Source organism: Montipora foliosa, chromosome 1, assembly GCF_036669935.1.
Source record: "Montipora foliosa isolate CH-2021 chromosome 1, ASM3666993v2, whole genome shotgun sequence".
Taxonomy (NCBI): Eukaryota; Metazoa; Cnidaria; class Anthozoa; order Scleractinia; family Acroporidae; genus Montipora; species Montipora foliosa.
In genome coordinates this window covers 13,569,331-13,591,090 of record NC_090869.1, presented here as the reverse complement: position 1 = coordinate 13,591,090, position 21,760 = coordinate 13,569,331, and the positions used below count along the sequence as shown (strand labels likewise).

Genomic DNA, 21,760 nt, shown 5'->3' with positions numbered 1-21,760 from the left:
TATCAAAGAAAATAAACTTCATTCAGTCACCGCGAGTTTTAATTATTCGGCCACTCCGTCACTCAATATAATTGTTTTAGTCGACTACCTGACACGCTTTCAGCATCAGTGAACCAACAAATCATCAGGAAAAATGGTGTATTTAACAATTATTCCATGAGCGCGCGTTGGATATGAGATGATAGATAGCCAACGAGGCGCGTAGCGCCGAGTTGGCTATAATCATCTCATATCCAACAAGCGCGAGTGGAATAATTGTTTTGTTAAAAACGCGTCCGAAATATAGAAAACTAGACCACAATAAAAATAAAAAGGCCCAAAAAATCATTGTATAATGGCTCATAACCCATGATGGCTTAGCCATTCAAAACTCTCGAATTTCATTATCCAATGATCCATTTTTTAATAATTAATATTAGCTCCTGATACACATTGCATGAGTTCCTGCCGTTTCACGGGCACTGGTCTGAAATCAATTTTTCATCGGCTCCTTTATATCACGCTATTTGGCATCACTGCTGACAAAAACGCCTAATACCAGGTGCCCACAACCAAAAGCCTACATCTTGAATACTGCTTCTATCCTGAAAGACCTTAGACAGCAATGACCAGAACCAGGTTGCTAACCAGCGGTTCACGTTAGAACAATGGTTTGCTGGGGGTGCTCAGTTTCGCGGGCTCAGAAAATCTGATTGTGGTCATTGTTATAATTGAGGTTTTTCCTTCTATCCTTGGCTTGCATCTGACGTCATTGCGGCCACGTTAGTGTACGAAACAATTCTCGGTTTTCACATGACGTCACGACCACCATGTTGGTGCCCCTAAACAAAGGAAAGACGGCCATGTTGGTGCCCCGACCAAATCCTCCGGGATTTTAACTCTATTATTATGCAAACGCTTCCTTTTGTTTTCGTTGAAAAACATGGCTGTTGATCACGTGAGTGAAAACCAGCAATAGCGAAAAAGTCTTTTGGGAATTTGGCTCTATAATTACGCAAAACGCGAGCGACATTTTGCTTTTGTTTCGTTCACCAGCATGGCCGTCTAATCATGTGTAGTGCAAGCCAAGAATTCACCTTTAATGTTCCAAAATGGCCACCACTTTAATATTCATTTGTTTGATTGCAAATAGGCCTTTTTCCATATATTAAAATTCAGCATGATCGTGAGGCAGTGAGGACAAATACAAAGGCAAGTGGACGATATGTAAATATTTTTCACATTCATTCCAACTTGTTTCTATTGTCTTTGTCTTCACTGCCTCACTATCAAGCTGAATATTTGATATTTCGAAAATGGCCTATTAGCCCTTGTTGCATAGTTCAAGAGGAGAGACCCTGGGAACGATGTTGAATAAAGCTTCCTTGGCCTCCTATAGCATATTCTTTTCGGGTAGGTCGTTTCCCCCGTCCACAAGAGTCTGCTTCACGGGACGCCACATTCCTTTCCCATTGTAGAACGCGCTTTTATTGTCAAGTTCGTGACCAATTTAAAAAATAGGCAACGTACCTTGTGCCCTAACTCTTCCCTCAGCCACTGAGCGGCAGGGAAAAGAGCCTGGGTAAGACGTTAATGTTAAGTGGTCACAATAATACTTATGTCATGCAATATCTAATACACATAATCTTTCTTATCTTTGCAGAATTTACAGTAGGTGTACAGTCTGCTTTATCCATGCCACCTACACTGTTGAAACGTTAAATGAACCAAAAAATTGAAAATACCACGTTCAATATTCTATTCATTGTCTTAAATTATCTCCGTCTTTCCTTTCTCTTCCCCTCCCCTGAGGTGAAGCAGGCTTCCAATATATCTCCGTCTTTCCTTTCTCTTCCCCTCCCCTGAGGTGAAGCAGGCTCCCAATATATCTCAGTCTTTCCTTTCTTTTCCCCTCCCCTGAGGTGAGGCAGGCCCCCGATATAGTGTTCACTATATTAGCAGTATTAGTGACAAAGGAATTTTTCATGACAATGGAGCGAATTGTATGCATTTTAACATTTTAAATATGGTGAAATTGACGACAAAGGCAACAATTTAATGCATTATTTATATAAGTTCTTTTATTTCTAGAGTACACCAACATAGGCTACATATATTTTCTACATATGGACATAACAGAAACAAAATTGGGCCATAAAAGGCTCTAAATCTCACTTAATTGCCATTGGCAATACAACTTCCAAGATTTGACTTTAATATAATGGAAATTGTTTCACGTTTGTTAATTAGGCAGTTTAATTTTGGTAAAGATACATTTTCATACAATGCAAAGCTCACTTAGGTATTATTTTAAAAGTGACTATTGTAATTTACTGTGTGTCATTCTAAGGCAAATGTGATCACCTTTACATTGCATTTGCACACGTTTTATTTTCTTTAGCTGTAGCATTGCAAAGGATTGTATGAAAATACATGTGTACCTATTGTACCTATTTACCTCGAAATAATAAAACCCTCTGTCAAGTTTTGAGTACCATGACGTCTTTCGTTTCGAAAATACAGCAATTTGAATTTCCGAATTGTCGCCTTTCGTGCCATACCCTGGTCCCAGAGGTTTTTTTTTTGAGCCGTGAGGAGAGAGCTGCAAAGCGGAGAAGACGAGTCACGAAGCGGCCAGAAGAGAAAAACCTCTGGTTACCTTGGACTTGAATCTCACTTCATGCAGACGCCAACTGTCCGGACGCGTCAAATTGATAATTGCAAAAAGGGGCCAATGGCAACTTGAGCAATCACGCGTCCCCCCGTTATTACCAATCAAACAAACCAATCATATTGATTTGCGTGCGTGTAACAATATCGACCAATCCGAGCCTGACTGGGTCAGATTCTGACCCTGACATGTGCATTTATGAAAGTGAGATTCAAGTCCAAGGTAACCAGAGGTTGTTCTCTTCCCGCCGTTTCGCGACTCGTCTGCGGCTCTCTCGCGGCTCATGACTCTGACTCCGTCACATGACTTACTCTCACGTCATTAGGGTTAAGAACCGGGGTATTTCGGTGTTTTTAGTGTTTTCAGTCATGGCGACCGACCCTTTTTGTAGTTCTGGTGTGTAAGTGTTTGTTGCTCAGGTAACGCAACATCTAGAAAGGAAATACCACACTCAAGAGCATGGTACAGAAGTGTTTCCACCGAACTCAATTGCTTTTGAACCAATCAGAAAAATTTAAAGGACCGGAAACCGCAGTATTCTGAAGGACACGTATGCCTCCTACCCGTACTACATTATTCGTGTCATTCCATGATCGCAGCCACGTTATAGGTGAAGAAAATGGCGAAAAAAGGTGTTAACAGTATAACGTAAATCAGATATATTTATACCGCTGTTATACTAGACTTAAATCCCAATGCGAAGGCAGCCAATAACATCCACTGATGCATCGTTTACACGAACGCGGTTTCACATCGACACGGTTTCATGACTTCGAAACCGTGTCAAAATATCGATGCGGTTGGGAAGTGTTAATGTTTACACGGAACCGTTTTCGCCAGAAATGTTATAAGCAAGCGCTGCACTACGTGCTAAATTCACTATTTTGAATTCGGTCAGTGTGAAACGCAGACTGCAGACTGCAGACTGCAGACTGCAGACAGGGGGTAAAATGCAGACTGAGGTCATAATTCACTGTTGACAAAGCCCAAACCCATTAGAAATGCTAACAGTTAAGCCTAAATATTGTTTTAGGTCTGTTACGTTATAACCTCAGTCTGCATTTTACCCCTGGTCTGCTGTCTGCAGTCTGCTTTGTACCGACCGATTTTTAATTGAACAATGCAAATTTCCCGCCAAAATAGTAACCTTATTCATGATGCGGTTTCGCTGTTTAGTCCACAGATGAGATCGCATTGTTTTAAAAACGCTCCTCTCTAGGCAGTCGCGTTCGGTGTTCGTGTAAACCGAAGGTGTAACCGCATCGAAAACGATGCGGTTACAAATGAAACCGCGTTCGTGTAAACGCTGCCTGAACTTTCGCAACGATATTGATCACGATCTCTGATTGGTTGAAAGCGGGAAACCGTGAAGCAGACAAAAACTGAGCACAAAAGAGTCTGCGGTAAGAGTATAACAAACAGTCATCACTTTGCTGGCCGGACGCAAAATGGAGTATTGCTTCTACATCTTTGTCCTTTTGAACTTCGCCCTCTTAGCGAGTCCAAAAGACTTCACCGCTGACTTTGCCCCTCGTTCAAATCGGGCTCCGAGAAGTGCGCAAGATAATGTTCTAACACCGCTGAGATTGCAGATAACTTCCAAAATATCTTCACGGTTTGCAAACACATTGGTTACAAGCACCATGGAGAACAACTCGAGTCGAAGCAAGGAAGCAAGGTTCGCTGTCCACCTTCCCGAGACAGCATTTATTTCGAACTTTTCAATGGTGGTCGATGGAAACGTCTACGTTGGCATGGTGAAAGAGAAAAGTGTTGCGACGGCCGAGTACTCAAAAGCAAAAAACAACAGTTTGAACACAGGTTTGGTGAGCCAGTCAAGCAAAGGGAGTATTAGAGGCATGGATACATTTGAGATCGCTTTTAATGTTGCACCCCAAAGTGCCGCAGAATTTCGTTTGAATTATCAACAGCTTTTGGAACGGAAAAAGGGATATTACGAACAAGTGATAAGTGTTCGACCGAAACTGATTATTCCTCTCCTCGAGGTTGTAGTCGATATTGATGAGCCTCAAATCTTGAGCTTTGTCGATGTGATGAAAATTCGCAACGATCCGAGCGACAAGGTCGAGTTGGGAAATCCGCTGGACGTCACAGTGCAGCATAACTCACAGAAATCGGTGCACATCGAATACAGTCCAAGCGAAGAAGAGCAGAGAAGAGTGGGTGCCAATGGAATATTCGGAGATTTTATTGTCAGGTTGGTAAACAATATGATAATTTAGGAGGTATGTGGTTCATGGTATTTCCGGGTGAAGTGCATTGTAGCATGATATGTTAATTAGTTACTTGACATTCAGAGAATTCGACAGGCAGTCAAGCATAAATCGAAAACTCAAGAAGCCAGAGTTTTACTGGCATGAAAAGACTTTGTAGCAACTTGATATCTTTTTTTTTCGTTGGGAACGAATCTTTTGTCGAACGTAGTGTTTACAATTGAGCTTTCAGTAATTTAATTTGTTTGCAAATGTAAAATCAGGAATGGCAGTGGTGTTGGACAGGACAGGGGATTGTCAAGGATCATTTTATTTCTTCTCTACTAAGTTTTGATTTGTCCTTTGTTTAAGCAATAGAATGAATGTAAGTGCATTTTGTGACTTATGGGCAGGAGTGGTGTTTGAAAAATTCTCAAGGCAAGTGCTGTTTGAGAACTTTCAAAAGATCATAAGTGACCATAAATCATGAAATGCATGATCAAGTTCATACCTTTGTTTTTTACTCATTCATCGTACCACTTCATCACTGGGTTTCCACAGCAACTTCCATATTGCACTCTGTAGCCCATTGATGCATTTGTGATTGACCAATCAGATCAGAAACATGATATTATTTTAATTGCCATAGGTAACACTTATCCAACGATACTCCAACCTCCTTTTATTCTACGAAAAAAAGCAAAACTATTTACCCCTTGACATTTTCAAGTCAGCAATATTCATCCACATCTTCAAGTAAGCAAATTTGAATGATATTGAACTTCATCATCTATGACTCAAATCATAACACATTTTTTTTATGTAAAGGTTAAGAAATATTGTTTATTACCTCATGTCTCTGATATCTTATTCTCAAGTGGGTGACATCATAATAGAACAAAATATGAAGCTAAACAGTCATGGTACCTTCCCTGAGTGAAAATATTTATGGTGAATTTGTTATTAGATTTCAAGGACCAAATAGCTACAGATATATAACAATTATTCCATGAGCCCGAGTTGGATATGAAGTGATAAAATAACCAACGAGCGCGTAGCGCGAGTTGGTTATAATCACTTCATATCCAACAAGGGCGAATGGAATAATTGTTTTAGTAAATTCTCAAACCGGGTTTTGCCGCCGATTTTTATTTCCACAATTTTACAAAGCGTCCGGAAAGAGCATCTTGGCTCACTATTTTCCATATGACGTAAAACTTCGACTATTGCCTCATAGTCTGAGTTTTTCAGCCAATCGTAAAGCTAGAAATGCAATAGTCTGGGCTGAAAATTACTAAACGTTGATGGACACATTAAGACTGCGCAAATGACATTTTACATAATGCCCAGCCCTACCTTGTTTTAATTTTTCATGACTTCCTTTAGTAACTTCCTACTTAGTTCCCCTTTCATAACCTTGTGAAAACATGTGAGTATGTGTGTATATTACCATATTACCACTGCAATGCTATTTAACTGAAATTATTTTATTCTATGGAAATACTGAGTTGATTATTTGATCAGAAAATGAACATTGACAAAATGCATGATTTATGTTCTCGCCATGACTGATTTTTCTGGAAAGGAAATCAAAAATCGGAACGGAGAACGACATCTTGAACAGGGTTTTTTTTTTCTCTTTTTGTGGTATCGCAGTAATTTAAATTCGCGACAAACAAGGTTAAGTTTACGGTTTTCATGGTTGAATCTTTGAAATTTTAGGTATGACGTAAGCCATGGAAGCGACGCTGGAGTTCTTCAAGTCCTTGGTTCCTACTTTGTTCACTTTTTCTCTCCCAGCGGCTTGAATCCTCTCGCAAAAGATGTTGTCTTTGTAATCGATATTAGCGGCTCAATGTCTGGTACGAAGATAACGCAAACTCGCGAAGCCATGCACGCGATGTTGGACCAGCTCCGAAGCGATGACCTGTTTAATATTGTACTGTTCAACGGAGAAGTTCAACCTTGGAAGTCACGTGCATCTTTGGCGAATGGTGCTTCTGTCTCGGAAGCCAAAGACTTTGTAAATACTTACGTCAATGCAAGAGGAAGCACAAACATAAATGGTGCTCTATCATACGCTCTCGATTTGTTAACGGACACCAGCAATGTGCCCATTGTTTTGTTTCTTACAGATGGCCAACCAACTGCCGGAGAGACAAATCCTTTAAACATCAGGGCTAATGTTGCAACTGCCAATAAAATTGGTGCTTCCATTTTCGCTCTTGGCTTCGGCTTTAATCTGGACTTTGACTTTCTCATAGCTTTATCTGCCGAAAACGGGGGAAACGCTCGAAGGATATACCCAGAGAAAGATGCCGCCAGTCAGCTTGAGGGTATTTTTGACGAGATCAGTTCGCCTTTGTTACAGAAAATTGACTTCCAGTATCCTAAAGAACTAGTTGATGAGGCTTATACCACGGCTGTGTCATTTGACCGTTACTTCAATGGCTCAGAACTTGTTGTCTCTGGTAAGCTTAAGACCACCGCCCTTTCACAGTTGATGACAGTGGCTATTACTGGTCACGCTGGCAAAGTTCCTGTCATGTACTCTTTGTCACAGGCCGTCAGTTACCTGACCGTCCCTCCTAATCAAGTGGTAATCACAGATTTCACCGAACGATTGTGGGCGTATAAGAAAATCAAGGAGCTCCTTGTTCAGTTGCTGGTGTCAAAATATGAGAACGAAAAAATTCGGCTGAAATCTCGGGCGCTGAATCTTTCACTAAAGTACAACTTCGTCACACCCCTCACCTCCATTGTAGTTGTCCAATCGCAGGCGTACCTCCAGGGTAACGTTCTATCTGAAAGTGCAGACAATGACATAACTTACTACGGATCAGCAGCTAAGTGGAGCCATTTTTCCGCAGGGTGGTTGCTGTTTTTTCCTAGCTCATTTTTGCTTATGCAATTTTGCATGAACTAGACTCTTCTGAGCTTAAGGCAACATGTTCATTACAAGGTCAGAAATTTGTTCAGTAAAACTTGAAGTAATTTAGCCTGACTAATTAAAACAGTCGCCCTTTGTCCTTCACCGGCATCCGTGAGTTGTGAAAAGGTTGGATCAAACGTCCCAGTACCTGTGTTTGTTATAGCTCAGTCTAAGCTTTTTAGAATATTGCAAATATGATTGTGTTAACACTTCTGTCCCATTCTATCACTGAAAAGTATTAATTTTGGATAATTTTAGTATATAGCTGGCTTAACTATTCCCTCTCGCATTTTTGTGTGAAACTTCGACTAGTGTTCAGTTTCCTGAGTAAACACTGAACGTTTCGTTCGAACCTTAATAGGGAGTTTAAAGGGGCTAGGTCACGCTGTTTTAGGTAATTTTGTTTAAAATTGTTAGTTATGAGCTCTAAACGTCAAATTGGCAGAGCAAGAGTCTTTCATTTGCAAAATCACGGCCACATAACAATTGAGAATGATTTCCCAGCTGTTTAAATGACATTTCGATATCAACTGATATAAATTTGAAAAAAGGTGGGCCGACGTTTTTCAAATTTACCCAAATGCAAACCACTTCAATCCTCCCCAGTTTTGTCCATCCTTGTCCCTTCTTCGCTTTCCTGTGTTTTGTTTGAGTTCTTCTATAGTTTTGTGCCGTTATTTTGTTATTTCAGTTAATTCTATGACCATTTGATCAATGATGAAATTGCCTAAAATTGCGTGACCTAGCCCCTTTAAGCAACGACGACGGCTACGACAACAAGATCACCACAAACCAAGGAAAAATAATCGTGTTGTACGTGCGTCACGAATTTCAGCGCATTTCTTCGCCGTACTCTACGAAAACAACAACCGTGGACAACGTAAGCATCAAAGAATGAACCATTTTTTCTGTGTTAAATTACTCTTAAACCGTTTTTAAGAATCGATAAGTGGAATACTTTTCCCGTAGTTGTACAAAGTGAAAAAGAATTATGAAATAATCGCAAAATAGTTGCATTTTTGTCGACGTTGCCGTCGTATTTGCTTAAAGGGGCAGGTTCACGGTTTTGCGCATGTCCAAGCTTTGGCGTTAGCAGTTGTAAATTTTACGGTCTCGTACTGAACCGTATGATGTTCATTAACCACTGAGAGTATTACAGCAAATACACGTAATGACTAAGGCCCAAATTTGGTTGAAGATACTGCGGGTTTACGCAGGAAATGTCAAATTTCATTTTGGCCTCGAATTTATTGTACGGGGCGAACATTTTATTCTACGCACGAGTTATCTATTCGCATGCAGTAGGTTCATAACACAAAGGAAATGATTGCAAAAGTAATTCCAAAGAGTAATTACACTTATATGGCATTGTTTCCTTTTCTTGCATCATTGTTTTCGATTGTTTCAATAACAATGGAATCAATTCGGCTGACATGACAGTTTGCCCATGCGCAGAGACCTGAAACTCTCCCTTTAATCTCCGTATTATCCAGTTGGGAGAAGACAAAAGACCGTAACTTTCCGTAGCCTGGATCGAGTTCAGGCTAACGAAACAAAACTTTCTCCAACTCTCATGAACAATTTGAGCAGGTTCAAATTCGACGAGAGCTCTCGAGAGTCAATGAGAGTAGCCGAGAGTGGATGAGAGTTCCTGGCTAAACGAGAGCGAGAGTTTCAACTCTGGACTTTACAATAAAGTTATTACAACTAGTGCAAAGCAAATGGTAGCTTTTAGTGTGAACACTGTTTGGAAATTGAACACCGCTTTAAGGTTCTTGAATTCATTTTACGTGTGAAGTTTCTGATACTGATTATTGAGTTTAAAACAGTAGTGCAGCAGAGGACGTGATCTTTCAACAAAGCGACCAGGCCGTTTCTAGGCGACGCACATGTGCTGGAAAATGCAATTTATTTTTAATAACTTGCCAGCTTTCGAAGATATTCCAACATTTCCCACGGAAACTACGACACTTGCACTGACCTGACTACAACTTGATTGTTATTATGTTTCGGCAAACTGGTGAACATTTATTGTTTGGCCGGCTAATCTACCTGGAATAATTAACTGAAGAAACTAAAAAGGATGTAATTACAAGCGCTACTTGTACGTGATGCCCTCAAATATAAACAGTGTGGTCCCATTAATTAACAGTTCCTAATTACATGCCTTAAGTATTACAACTTGAAGGCAGCAATCGAAATTAGCATCATAACTTAAAGATAAACTAGAGTAGCTTTGACTGTTAAAACGCCTAGTTAACATCGAGTGTTATCAATCGAGGCCATGGTACAGTACTCCGTAAGCCAGTGTTGGCTTCATTTTGGTTTAGGCTTTCTTTAACAGAGGTTATGGATCAATTTTGTTAAGCCCTTATTTGGCGCCTTTTTTTTGTTTTTGTTTGTTTGTTTAGTTTTTGTTACTCCATAAGTTCGTTAATCAACAGATCACGTCCGTTCCAGAAAGTAGAGTACTGCGAGTCTGAGTCCCAACCATTGCGATTGGTCTCAAACGATTTTCTGCCCAAACCGGGTATGGTATTTCGGTAGATAACCACGTTTCAGGAACACCGTCAGAGTTGGTCAAAGGTACCGCCAGGATTATTGCCCAGTAAGTCTTTAGTTCATTCCCTGACCAATCGCAATACGTTGCCGGGTCCAGGAACGCTGATACATTATATAGGCGTTTCTTCTCGATTCTATTATGCATTTGTTTTGAGGAGCCACTCGCTAAAGTACACAGAATACCAAGAAGAACTGTTGTAAGAGTGAAAAGAAAAATTAAACAAGTGTGACACAGTACCGCGTCGTCTCTTGAGTTCTTGCCTGTGAAGCAGAAGGTTAAAGGGATGCCCGGATAATCCCTGGTGTTGCCAAAAGGGTCCCTTTGCATTTCGCTTTTTTGTCGTTTGATGGACAGGCGATTTTAATTATAACGTTGTGCACCTCGTGCAGTCGGCCATTGGTTTCCCTATGAGTATTAAGAAGGTTATGACTGGAACGGATACTCTAATTAAAGGTGGCACACTTCGTTGAGGAAATGATATTGATAAAATGACTTTAAAAAAATCTGCCTTTTTCCAGGGGAGGTATAGAGTTCGGCCAAAATCCCATACGTTCTCTGTAATTTAAGCGGCATTTGCTCCTAAACCAAGATGGCGTCCGAAACCGTGAAAAGGTGTATTGTTGGATGATCGAAACGCCTTTCAATTATTTCAGCAATATATGTTTTGCTCAAGCTCAGGTGTATTCACCTGGTCATGCGCGCGCATTTCGTCATCAATACAGCTATGTTAAGTCACAGAGTTCTAAACCAAACAAGTTGTTTCACTCGAAACACATTCGCTATTTCATCATTTGTGTGAAAGGCGAGTAGGAATCAAAAAAATGGAGCAAAGGCATCCAAGTGTAAATCAAAGTACTTTAACAGAGAAGGAAAAAGAGAAAATCAATTCAAATTGGAAAGCTGAGACAAAAGTTTACATGTCTTCCTGCTTTCGTCGTGCTGAGAAACTTAATCTTCCAGTTATGCAACCCACCGTGATCCAAGCCTTACCAAGTGTCCAGCAAGCACTGCCAAGTCTTCAGTGCACAAAGAGACGATGCCCAACCAATAGTCCAACTAAAAATGGGAGGGAAGAGCAAAAGTCTCCTTTTTCAGGAAAAATAATTCTTCCTAGCCTTCCACGGATCGAGGAATTGGCTATGCCGAGGGTTGAGCGTGGCGTCATCAAGACGGCCGATAGGTCGAAACAGTCCCTGATTCTGCAAACGCTCCAAAAGGATGCTACACAGATACCCGATGCTAAAGTATACATGAGAATGAAAAAAGTCAGACGAGTTTTGCCGAGCATTCACCCGAAAGAAACACGCCCTCCGGGAGTTTCACCGTGCGAGAAAAGAGGAGCGCCGAGTATCCAACCGACGGTGGTGAAGCTTCATACAACGTGCAGAGTTACTCGATGGGCGCTTCCCGCCCGCCTACCAACAATAGAAGAAGAAACGTCACCAAACCTTGTGGAAAAGAGTTGTGCTCAAAATACACCTACTACCACTGATATGAAGAGCAAGACACGCGCACTGCAAGATGGAAATCAACTGTTCAGTCAATCCATTTTACAGCAGACAAGGGAAAGATCTGGTTCACGTAGACAAAAGGAAGATCTGAAGGAGTCCCAAACGGAGAGGAAGGAGGTAGCCAAGAATGCGAAGAAAAACGAAATTTGCCCAAGTCTAAAACCAATTAATATTGAAGGGGTCAGTAGAGTCTCAACTTGTCTTGAACCTAAAGCAAATCCAGAACTGTCACAACTCGAGCCGACAAGCTTCAAGCAAGTTCAAGGGCATCAACAATCAGTTTGGAGATCTTCAATAAACACAAAGAATTCAGAAAGCCAACGAAAACTCGTGCCCGTGAAGCAACCCAAAAGGAACGTGGGCCCCTCTGAGGAGAGGAAAATAACGCAACGCATTGCAGAATTTAACGCAGAAGTAGTTCGAAGGGAAACAGTTTTACAGTCTAAAATGACAATAAAACCTAAGGAAGGAGCCTTAATTCCCCCTCAAGTGACATATAACCTTGTGCAGGCCAATCACAGGGAGGAAGAACTCACTCAACACAGAAAGAGTGAAACCTTCCCTAAGTTTGAACATGCGCTTCCTCAGAATTCTCCACGGCGACCGTTAACGACAAAAAAGAAGCCAATTCAGCAGTTTTCAGAACGAGAAGCATCGAGGAGTGGTGATTACCAAGAAAAAGAAGTGATTTTCAATCTTCAGTCGAAGAATAATGAACCGTCTTTTGCGAAGCCGTCATGGATAGGAAACCACAGATCACTGAACGTCAAGTGGAAAGAGTCGAAAATACCTCCGCAAAGATTTAGTCAGAGGCAAAACGAAGGCAATTTTATTTTTAAACCGGGAGTAAAAAAATCCTTCTCTGCTCCGTTACCCGTAAACATGTTGCTGAAGGGCGCATTTGAAGCTATGTCGCAACGCCATCGTAGAATAAACCAGTTTAGGTTGCAGTCGTCAATAAAGGATAGAAACAATCTCCAGATTTTGACCGTGAAACCAGCTTTTCCAAACATCCAGCCCTTTCAGGAATCCACGGGGTCTAACCTGCCCACAGTATCCACGGCCAAGAAAATAAAAGAGGCACAAAACACTCGGCCGAACGTGAAACGAATTCACACGAAGATTCAAGTCAGCAAACCATTGCCAAGCATTCAACCGATAATTAAACAGGCTCTGCCGAGCGTTAGTTCATCAAGCTTGCAAGATGAGAAGGCTACGAAACCAATGCCCAGTGTATGACGAACCTCTCCTTGATACCGCTGACTCAAGCAACAAATTAGAACGGCTTTGATTTACAACCTCCGACGTTTGAAACCGAGGGGTGTGCAAATTGCGAAGAACTATCACCGCCTTAAATTATTTCTCACCCTATCAAGTTTCTTAAATAACTAGTCAGTGTCCTGTAGGACATTACAATCGAATCGAAAATCTCCGAAAGACATTCATATCAACGCTATTGAAAAATCCCCACGGGTATTTCTAGACAGGCGTTATTAACAGAAAACTATAAATATCTAAAAATAGCGTTAAATTGTAGATAGCAAGGATAGTGAAAACAGCTTAAATGGCTTTTTCGGTTGTCCTCCAATATAGGTCAAACAGCACATGATACGAAAGTCAACCGAACACTGTCGAGTTCTCCGATTAGAATACTCGGGAGAGTTAGGTTGACTTTCGCTTGCAAATCGCCATGATCCGATCATTAATTAAAGTTTCGTTATTCAGAGGCGCGGCCACGGAAGTAACCTTGCAATCTTTTAAACAAAGCAAACGAGAACAGTTTTATTACAAAAATCTCATACAAATGTTAATCGAAAAGACAATGAAATCAGTAAAGTCAAATTAACCTTTATTGATTTAGAATTCTCGTCAATCTTGGTTATCAATCCAAGATATAAGATCATGTACTGAGACAATATATCAGACACAGAGTAAGTGAGTGGAAACTGTGAAATTGATTGCTAAAGTGGTTAAGAAGAAAAAACGGGTCAACAACTCAGTCTCTTTTTCCGGTGATTTGCTTTTGTCCTATAGACTCTTCGCCTCGTACTTTTCCCTTTTTTTGCGAGCGGGGGTTGGGGGGAAGGGTGCCTTTCTGCGAAAAAGGCTTCAGGTGGACTCCTCGAGTCTGAAATATAACATTCTGTGTCGTTTATCATCTCCAAACCATACTTCAGATGTGTCGCGCGCATGAGCTAACCAACGAGTCCGTGTGAACTCCGATATCATGATGCTCCGAACTTTTATTTGTCATAGATCACAAAATAAGCAAACAAATGCTAACTCTTTTCCGTCGTCTAGTGTTTACCAGCGATCATCATACTCTTGCTTCAATTTAACATGCTACATTATCAAGGTTGGTATGAAAGAACCGTAGTTTGGAATTCTGTTATTATTTTGTCCATCGTTGTCAGGTTGTTTGGCAATCTTTGACGCAATGATGACAAAGTGCAAAAACACGTGGATGAGGAATCCCAGGGACATGGCTGGCCCAGCATCAAACAAAATCCTCAAACTTAAATCATGGATTTCACACCTAGGGAGAAGCAAAGCTGTACATTAGAATTCACGTGCAGGAAAGAAAACGCGTTTCATTTAAGATCGACTGTTACATCATTTAGAGGCCATTTTGCGATAAATAACGTACTGTAGTTTTCTGAAATCGACTGCAAATAATTAGTCCTGTTCCAGAGCTTCATTTTGTGTTACATATCCCACATAGTTACGTACGGCATCAAAGTTCTACCTCTTCTCGTATTGTCCGGCGCAGACTTTCATAGGCTTATATCGTAGCTGGGGAGGGGGTGGGAGGCATATGTTATAAGGTTCTACAAAATTGCCAGAAAAGACATTTCCAAGCTGAAAAACAACACCGTGGGAAACACGAAACAACAGAACGGACGAAGGTAAAGGGATTTTAATGCACACGGTTTTGTTAGCAAGCAACCTCCTCGTCCCCAGGGTCTTCTCGACTTTTAATATGGTGGCTCGAAGGGAGTTGAACGCCGAGAAGACCCTAGGGACGAGGTTGGAAGGCATTGGTAGGATACCGGAAGTGAAGTTTCTTCTTTTCATCTGACTGCGCATAGGGAAGATATCTGTTAACAAAAATTGCTTTTGTAATTCAAATGTGCCAACCACAGAAACAAAAGACCCTTAATTTATTGCGACAGCCAGTGAGGCTCTGGTTGGCACATTAATGACAATAGGTGACGTCAACGATGTCATCGCTATTGCTCAAAATTTTGTTACGTTATACCGCCTTTGAGGCAAATTGTTCAACTGACTTTGCTTAGTACCTCTGCCCAGTGACATAAAACGCAGAAAATCGTGTAACAAAAGAAAATAAAACGTAGAAAACGATATGTAATGAGATGAAATGACCATTGTGTTTTAGCGAATAGTTACCGCTCACCGGTGGCTCATTTGGTTGAGCACCGGGCTGTCACGCGGGAGGTCGTGAGTTCAACTCCGGCCGGACCAACCCTCAGGGTCTTTAAATAACTGAGGAGAAAGTGCTGCCTTTGTAATTACATCTGCAAATGGTTAGACTCTCTAGTCTTCTTGAATAAGGACGATAAGCCGGAGGTCCCGTCTCACAACCCTTCAATGTTCATAATCCTGTGGGACGTAAAACAACCCGCACGCTTGTCGCAAAGAGTAGGGCATGTAGTTCCCGGTGTTGTGGTCTGTCTTCTGTGGTGTATCATGGTTGGGAGGGTAAAGTGGTGGTTAACCTCGTAGGGGACCTATTTCCTACTCTTGATTCCACCATGTATGTATTCATACTTAATCAGTAAATTAAAAAATAAATAAATAAATAAATAAATATGTATTGAGATGAAATGACCATTGTGTTTTAGCGAATAGTTACAGAGCTCAATACAAGTGTCCATTGCTATACGTGATTTAAAAGTCATCTGTAGTTACAGTACTCAATACAAGTGTCCAAAGCTATACATGAGTTAAATTTAACTGCGTAGGTGTATACCATCAAGTCACTTCTATATAAAGCCCCGCCAACGCCTAATAAACTGTCGCTTCGTAAGTTGGTTGGTTGATTTTGCGATTCTGTACATCGTAGAGTGCAGCTGTAATCGTATTGGGCTAACGTTACCTTCAAAAATTCCTTAACTTGTATTTTTTTAAGATGGTACTATGATACCAAAATTAAAAACACTTCCTTTTTTTTCTTCAGATTTTGAGTGTGCTTGCTTAAAGTGCCCCTGTGATTTAAAAAAAAATAACTTCCTTTTTTTCTTCAGATTTTGAAAGTGTATTTGCTTAACAACTGACTGGCAAAATTTTGAGCTTTGATTTTTGTCCAAAGGCCGTTTACTTTGTGCTTAAGTTTTATATTTTTCGGTCCGCCACTACTCACGTTCAAAACTGACCGATTGGGCCTATCAGAGGGTTAGATTCAGGGAAAAGTGGGAAAAGTGACGTCTAAGGCACCAGCTTACATTTTCAGGCGTGAATACAGCTTGTTATATATGCAATAGCGAGTTTAAAAGTATGAAAGCCCAAAATTCGCGTGCCGCATATTAATTATGTGGCGTACACACGCATTACATGCTTAAACTAGTGAGCCTTTGACGTCATTTTCTCCTCGATCCAGCTCTCTCAAGAACTTAATGTTAGTACTGGCAGACCCTTGAAGAGGAAAATTCCAGTTAAAGTAAACAGGTGTCTTTTTGAAGTCAAGGCTAAGAACTTTGGTAGCTTAGTGTTTAGTTAAGATAGTTTTGAAATCCGAAGAAATGTAAGACTTGAGATTTTCGTCACAGGGGCACCTGTCTGGCAAAATTTTAAGCTTTGATTTTCATTCAAAGGCCGTTTACTTTGGATGTAAGTTTTGGACTTCACGGTCCAACATTACTCACGTTCAAAACTGACCTCAGAGGGTTAGATCCAGGGAAAAGTGACGTCAAAGGCTCTCTAGTTTAAAATTTCAGCATGTAAACGCAGTTTATTACGTATGCACAACACGAGTTTAAAAAAAACTTCTGCGCGGCATATTAATTCTGTAGCGTACAAACGCATTGCATTCTTAGACTAGTGAGTCTTTGACGTCAATTTCTCCTCTATCCAGTTCTCTCAAGAACTTAAAGTTAGCAATGGCGGACCATTAAAGAAAATGGGAAATTTTGTGAAAAAAAATTGTCTTATTAAAATTAAGGCTTTTAAAAGTTGAGTCGCTCAGCGTTTAGTTAACACAGTTTTGAAATCCAAAGAAAGAAAAAATTTGCTTTTTGGATCATAGTACCACTCTAACAAACCTTAGTCGGCTATCCAAAGGTCCCATATACTGATCAATTAGGCATTCCAAGAAGGTTCCCAATATCATCAGAGTCACCGCGGGTACGAGGAAGTGATTAAGCGTAACGTGACGATTCTTCAGTGGAGTAACAAGTGTTTCCAACTTCAGAAATAAGTAAATCAGGAAAGCGGTGGTAAAGCCCCGGATACTAAACTTTGGTGCAACCCATGCAAAGTACGAAGGGTCATCTATATCTGTTCTTTCATGCGCGGTAACTGCCCAGTAGCCAGCGATGGTTGCTTTCAATAACCAGCAAATAAATCCTACAGCACCCAAACAGGAAACCTGCCAAAAGATATCAATTGAAAGTGTTCTCTCATGTTACGGGTTAAGCAGTTGGTATGGATAAAAGGTTCAGTTGTATATTCATTGTATTCAGCCCCATCAAGACCGAGAGAGAGTTGCCCAGTCTAGCCCTTGAGATTTCCTAATTTAAGTTAAGTTATTTTTAGATGTCACGAAAACGGAAATCTGTTTCCAGACGCGTACGCAAAGCCAAAAGAATGCAAAATGGCGTCCCGGGTGGAATTACGGTTTGTAGACGATACAAACCGTGGGCTATTTACAAACTTTTAATTAGCCAACGGGTTTGCCTCCGGCCAGCCGGGATTCTTAACAGTTGTTGTTGTTGTTGTTGTTGTTGTTGTTGTTCTGTTTTGTCGTTTCGTTGACTATGTTTCATTGGCCCTGAGAGACCCAATGGGGAGTGGTCAATTAAGCATGCATTGTATTGCATTACATTGTATTGCATTGTATTGTATTGTATTGTATTGCATTAGCTTGTATTATATTGTATTGTACGAAATCTGGTTTTAGAAGCAAGGAAATTGGTATTATATTTAACAGCCGCCATTACACGATGTCAGAGAAGAGTACGTAAGACGTCATCCTCGGGAGTCTCGCTCAAGTAAATTAGGGCATGGGCCCCAAACTGGCCCAAATTACTGCACGAAAAATTAAGGGGGTGGTCTAACTTCTGAAGATTTAGTAATAACAACTTAAGACATTTGCAGAATGATAACGTCACAAAAGTTTTTGTATTGATGTGGACGACGTATGCAAATGAGGTCACGCGACTTGTTACGGCCACAAAACTCAAAACAAAAAATGGCAACAGTTTATGCTTAATTAAATTTATTTCACTTCGCTACTATTAGATTAGTCAAAATGGTAAAAGAAAACGAACTGTGCTTGGCCTTTGTTAAATATGTCTTTAGGGCATTTTCCACTAGTGCCCGGTTCCATACGGAAAGTGATTTCTTTTTTCGGACATTTATTTCAAATTATTTTGAAATGTCCAAGTACAGAAATGATGTACCCAATAGTGTTAAAATCCTCAAGGTAAATCCAGCCACCAGAAAAATGATAAAAAGTGTTGCCGTTTAGCTGAGATTTCTGTGCTTAAAATAACTTTGACATGTCACGTGATAATATATCATCCTAAAATAAGGTTTCACACTTTATTATCGCTAACGATGCCCCAAAGTTATTTCGTGTTATATAAAATGGATCAATAATTACGGTGCTTTTAGAGGAACATCTATTTCTTCCCTCCTTTTTCGTAAGAGACAAGTGTCTCTTCTCTTTTTTTCTAATATTGATTTTGTCCGCTCCTCCTTTTTTTGCCGCCACTTTTTTTTTCTGCCGCTCAAGTTTTTTTCCTCGCCAGATGGGCTCCTGTCCTCGCTAATTTTTTTTTCGCCTGTACTTTTTTTGCTGTCCACTTTTTTTTTCTGCCGTTCAATTTAATTTTTTATTTTCCACATACTTTTATTGAGAAGCCGTAAAAAATGGTGAACAACGGGAAAAAAAGGGGTGTATTGAAGATAGCGACCCTTAGGACCCCTAAGACCAAAACCCTCAATTTGGCTAACCCTAGGCCTAATAGTTGGTTTTTAGGCGAAAGAAAAAGTGAGCTGCAGGAAAAAATGAGCTGCGAAAAAGAAGTGAGCGGCACAAAGAAAAGGAGCAGCGGACAAAATCAACCTTAAAAAATAAGAGAAGAGAGACTGGTCTCTTACGAAAAAGGAGAGAAGAAATAGATGTCCCTTTAAAAGCACCGTAACCAATAGTTAAACCAACTCCTCACTTATTTTCATAAAATGGATCTGGGCCCAGGCCTTAATTCACCTGAGCGGGCTTCTCGGGAACTTTCTTTTTTTTTTTTTCCAAAATCTCGGTCGACGCCCGCGACGCCCTGTCCCTCATTTTCTCTTAAGCAAACTCGCCTCTCTCAGTTATTAGTGGTCTGCCCCTCCCCACCGTTAGGGGGCAGCCCACTTTCAATTTCAATAGCCCACTTTCGATATATTAAAATTCAGTCCTAAACAAAAGGCATCATCTTGAGGCTCTGGAGAATAAATGTAAGGATTTGTATGAGTTTATTCCCCAGAGCCTCGAGGTGATGCCTTTTGTCTAGGTCTGCTTTGCGTTAATTAATTGTTAATTTCAGTTTACAGTGTCCCCAATTAGTGCTCCAGCGTTAGAACGACTAGACACTTAAATAAAATTCCCTTCCTATCCTTTCCTTTCGGATTTTTGGTGAGGGAGCTATCAGATCAGAAGATTTCCGACGAAGTTACAATGACGGTCCGAGCACCCCCTCGTTTCCAGTGCTTTGAACTTTATTGAAATCGGCTATTTCGGCGGAAGTACTGCCATTCAAAGTGAAAAAGAGCACAGCTGATTGAGGGGGGCGTTGGGATTTTCGGTTTTTTCACCCAAAAACGTCGGTTTTACGGTTTTTGGGTTTGCCACGGGTCTGTAAACTTCGTAACTGTATTCGGTTTTCGGTTTTAATCGAAATTCTCTTCGGTTTTTCGCTTTTGAATGAATTTTTGAGCGGTTTTTTCGGTTTCTAATAGACCGAAGGAATAATCTTAACCCAATATTTCGAAAGGCACTGCTTGTTAACGTTACATGGTTTGCAACCAATCTCTAGAGACACAGATAACAATGATGTAATCATGTACGACGAACAAATGGAGCTAATGAGAGAACTTAAAACATCTCAAGCATTGCTTCCGAGTTTCATATTAGCCGTCAAAACATCCCCCGCCTATTTGTTTTGTGTATTTTTGTAAGGTGGGAGGGATCAGTTTGGAATGTAATTAATCATATCGAAAAGAATATCACCTAAAGATTTGAGAAATGTTTTCTTTACTGCTAAGTTGTCACATTGATTCGGCTCTTACTAGTCATAGTTTGAAATTGGTCCTCATTTTGCAAGAGTGATGATCACAATAGGATGGGAAGTTCAAAATATTTTCTGGACAGAAACAAACTACGTACCATAATTTTGACACCAGCCAGTCCCCGCCTAGTTGTAGAATTCCTTTCCTCAGACGTGAAGTCACCGGTTTTCAGAAGGATCACCCCAAAGCCAATGATTGCCAAATTTACAGCTATAGAAAATGCGTGTACCCAGGCTGGCATATGCAGCTTCGGCACGTAATATAGCGCACAGAATATCGGTGCAGACAGGCTGGTGAAACCGACGAGTAAGCCAAAGTTTCGTTGTTTTCTTGCTTGCACGTTCAGACTTCTTGTCGATGTAGATGTCGAAACGCCTTCGTTGTTGTCCGCCCCAGCGTCAGCGTCTTCTAAAGCGTGCTCGAGGAAAAGAAGGGAGCACAGGAGCCGATAGTCTATGATCAACGCTTCGTAAAATGTTACGAACACATCAAACCAGGCTTTGTAAACCACGTTTTCTCCACTCAACTGCACGTCTCTGTCTCCGTTTACTTGAGAATCCACCCACTCAATAAAGTTAAAAAACGCCAAGATTTTAAAATAAAATTTCGCATTCTCAATGTATCGAGCCGAAAATGTTTTGTACCTCAGAACAATGCAATAGGTAATCGCCTGAATGATCTTCTGGAGTAAAAAGACTAGCTTGTCTGACACAATAAGGGACCAAGGATTGTTTGGTTCAATTGAATCGTCAGGTTTCTTCGAAGCCCAGGTGGCTGCGAGAAGGAAACACTCAACAATTACTAAAGGGATCGTTATCGCTGCCACTACGAATCCCATGGAAGGTTGTTGTTTTTGCAAGGTATGCTGCCGGTTGTCCACTCCTTCTACTTTTGAAAAGAACAATGCAGCGCCAAAAACCACAAACACTATTCCGATTAGAAAGCCGGCTGTTAAACGGAAGTAGATTTTGAGTTCAAGGTTGTGTGAATTGGTGAACACGTGCAAGAGGTCCATCATAGCGCCGATGAGAAACACTATCAGCATTGCCTGGGAAGAGCAAATCTTTACGCAAGTCTGAGAACATACGCTAACAGCTCCCAATACGAATAGCACTACGTAAAACAACAGCGAGTACGAGGCTACAATCCACTGAGAGGCGCTTATGGTTTGGTTGAGATCTCGTTGACTGGCTGGATGACATGGAGAGTTCTCAACCAAGTATATGTGCTCGCTAGCCCAATACATTTCCATGTTAACGGCTTTACACGACTTCAACTCCGAGAAATGTGTGGTTCTTGCTCATGCGGAACTCAACATATAGAAATCCAAAGGCTTTTGGGAAAGGCGGAAATGACGTCAAGCCATAATTAGTGTCA

General features: G+C 40.8%; 2 protein-coding genes across 2 annotated transcripts; one reads left to right on the top strand and one right to left on the bottom strand.

Moving 5' to 3' along the window:
- Positions 1–3,981: 3,981 nt before the first annotated feature.
- On the top strand, positions 3,982–7,931 carry LOC137987292 (inter-alpha-trypsin inhibitor heavy chain H4-like). The gene is made up of 2 exons (XM_068833706.1): positions 3,982–4,868; positions 6,586–7,931. Exons 1-2 carry the CDS (start codon positions 4,099–4,101, stop codon positions 7,787–7,789), a joined length of 1,974 nt encoding a protein of 657 aa, XP_068689807.1. The 5' UTR covers positions 3,982–4,098; the 3' UTR covers positions 7,790–7,931.
- A 5,775-nt stretch (positions 7,932–13,706) lies between these two features.
- Positions 13,707–21,706, bottom strand: LOC137987437 (uncharacterized). The gene is made up of 3 exons (XM_068833723.1): positions 20,481–21,706; positions 17,149–17,474; positions 13,707–14,405 (listed from the first exon to the last, which is right to left on the bottom strand). Exons 1-3 carry the CDS (start codon positions 21,633–21,635, stop codon positions 14,213–14,215), a joined length of 1,674 nt encoding a protein of 557 aa, XP_068689824.1. The 5' UTR covers positions 21,636–21,706; the 3' UTR covers positions 13,707–14,212.
- Positions 21,707–21,760: the final 54 nt, after the last annotated feature.

Excerpts from the sequence above, each read along its gene's own strand:
- LOC137987292 (XM_068833706.1), top strand. The coding sequence starts at position 4,099 with ATGGAGTATTGCTTCTACATCTTTGTCCTTTTGAACTTCGCCCTCTTA. Across the intron at positions 4,869-6,585 it reads TTCGGAGATTTTATTGTCAG|GTATGACGTAAGCCATGGAA; the intron begins GTTGGTAAACAA and ends TTGAAATTTTAG.
- LOC137987437 (XM_068833723.1), bottom strand. The coding sequence starts at position 21,635 with ATGGAAATGTATTGGGCTAGCGAGCACATATACTTGGTTGAGAACTCT. Across the intron at positions 17,475-20,480 it reads TGGCTGGTGTCAAAATTATG|GTTTCCTGTTTGGGTGCTGT; the intron begins GTACGTAGTTTG and ends ATCTTTTGGCAG. Across the intron at positions 14,406-17,148 it reads CCTTTGGATAGCCGACTAAG|GTGTGAAATCCATGATTTAA; the intron begins GTTTGTTAGAGT and ends GCTTCTCCCTAG.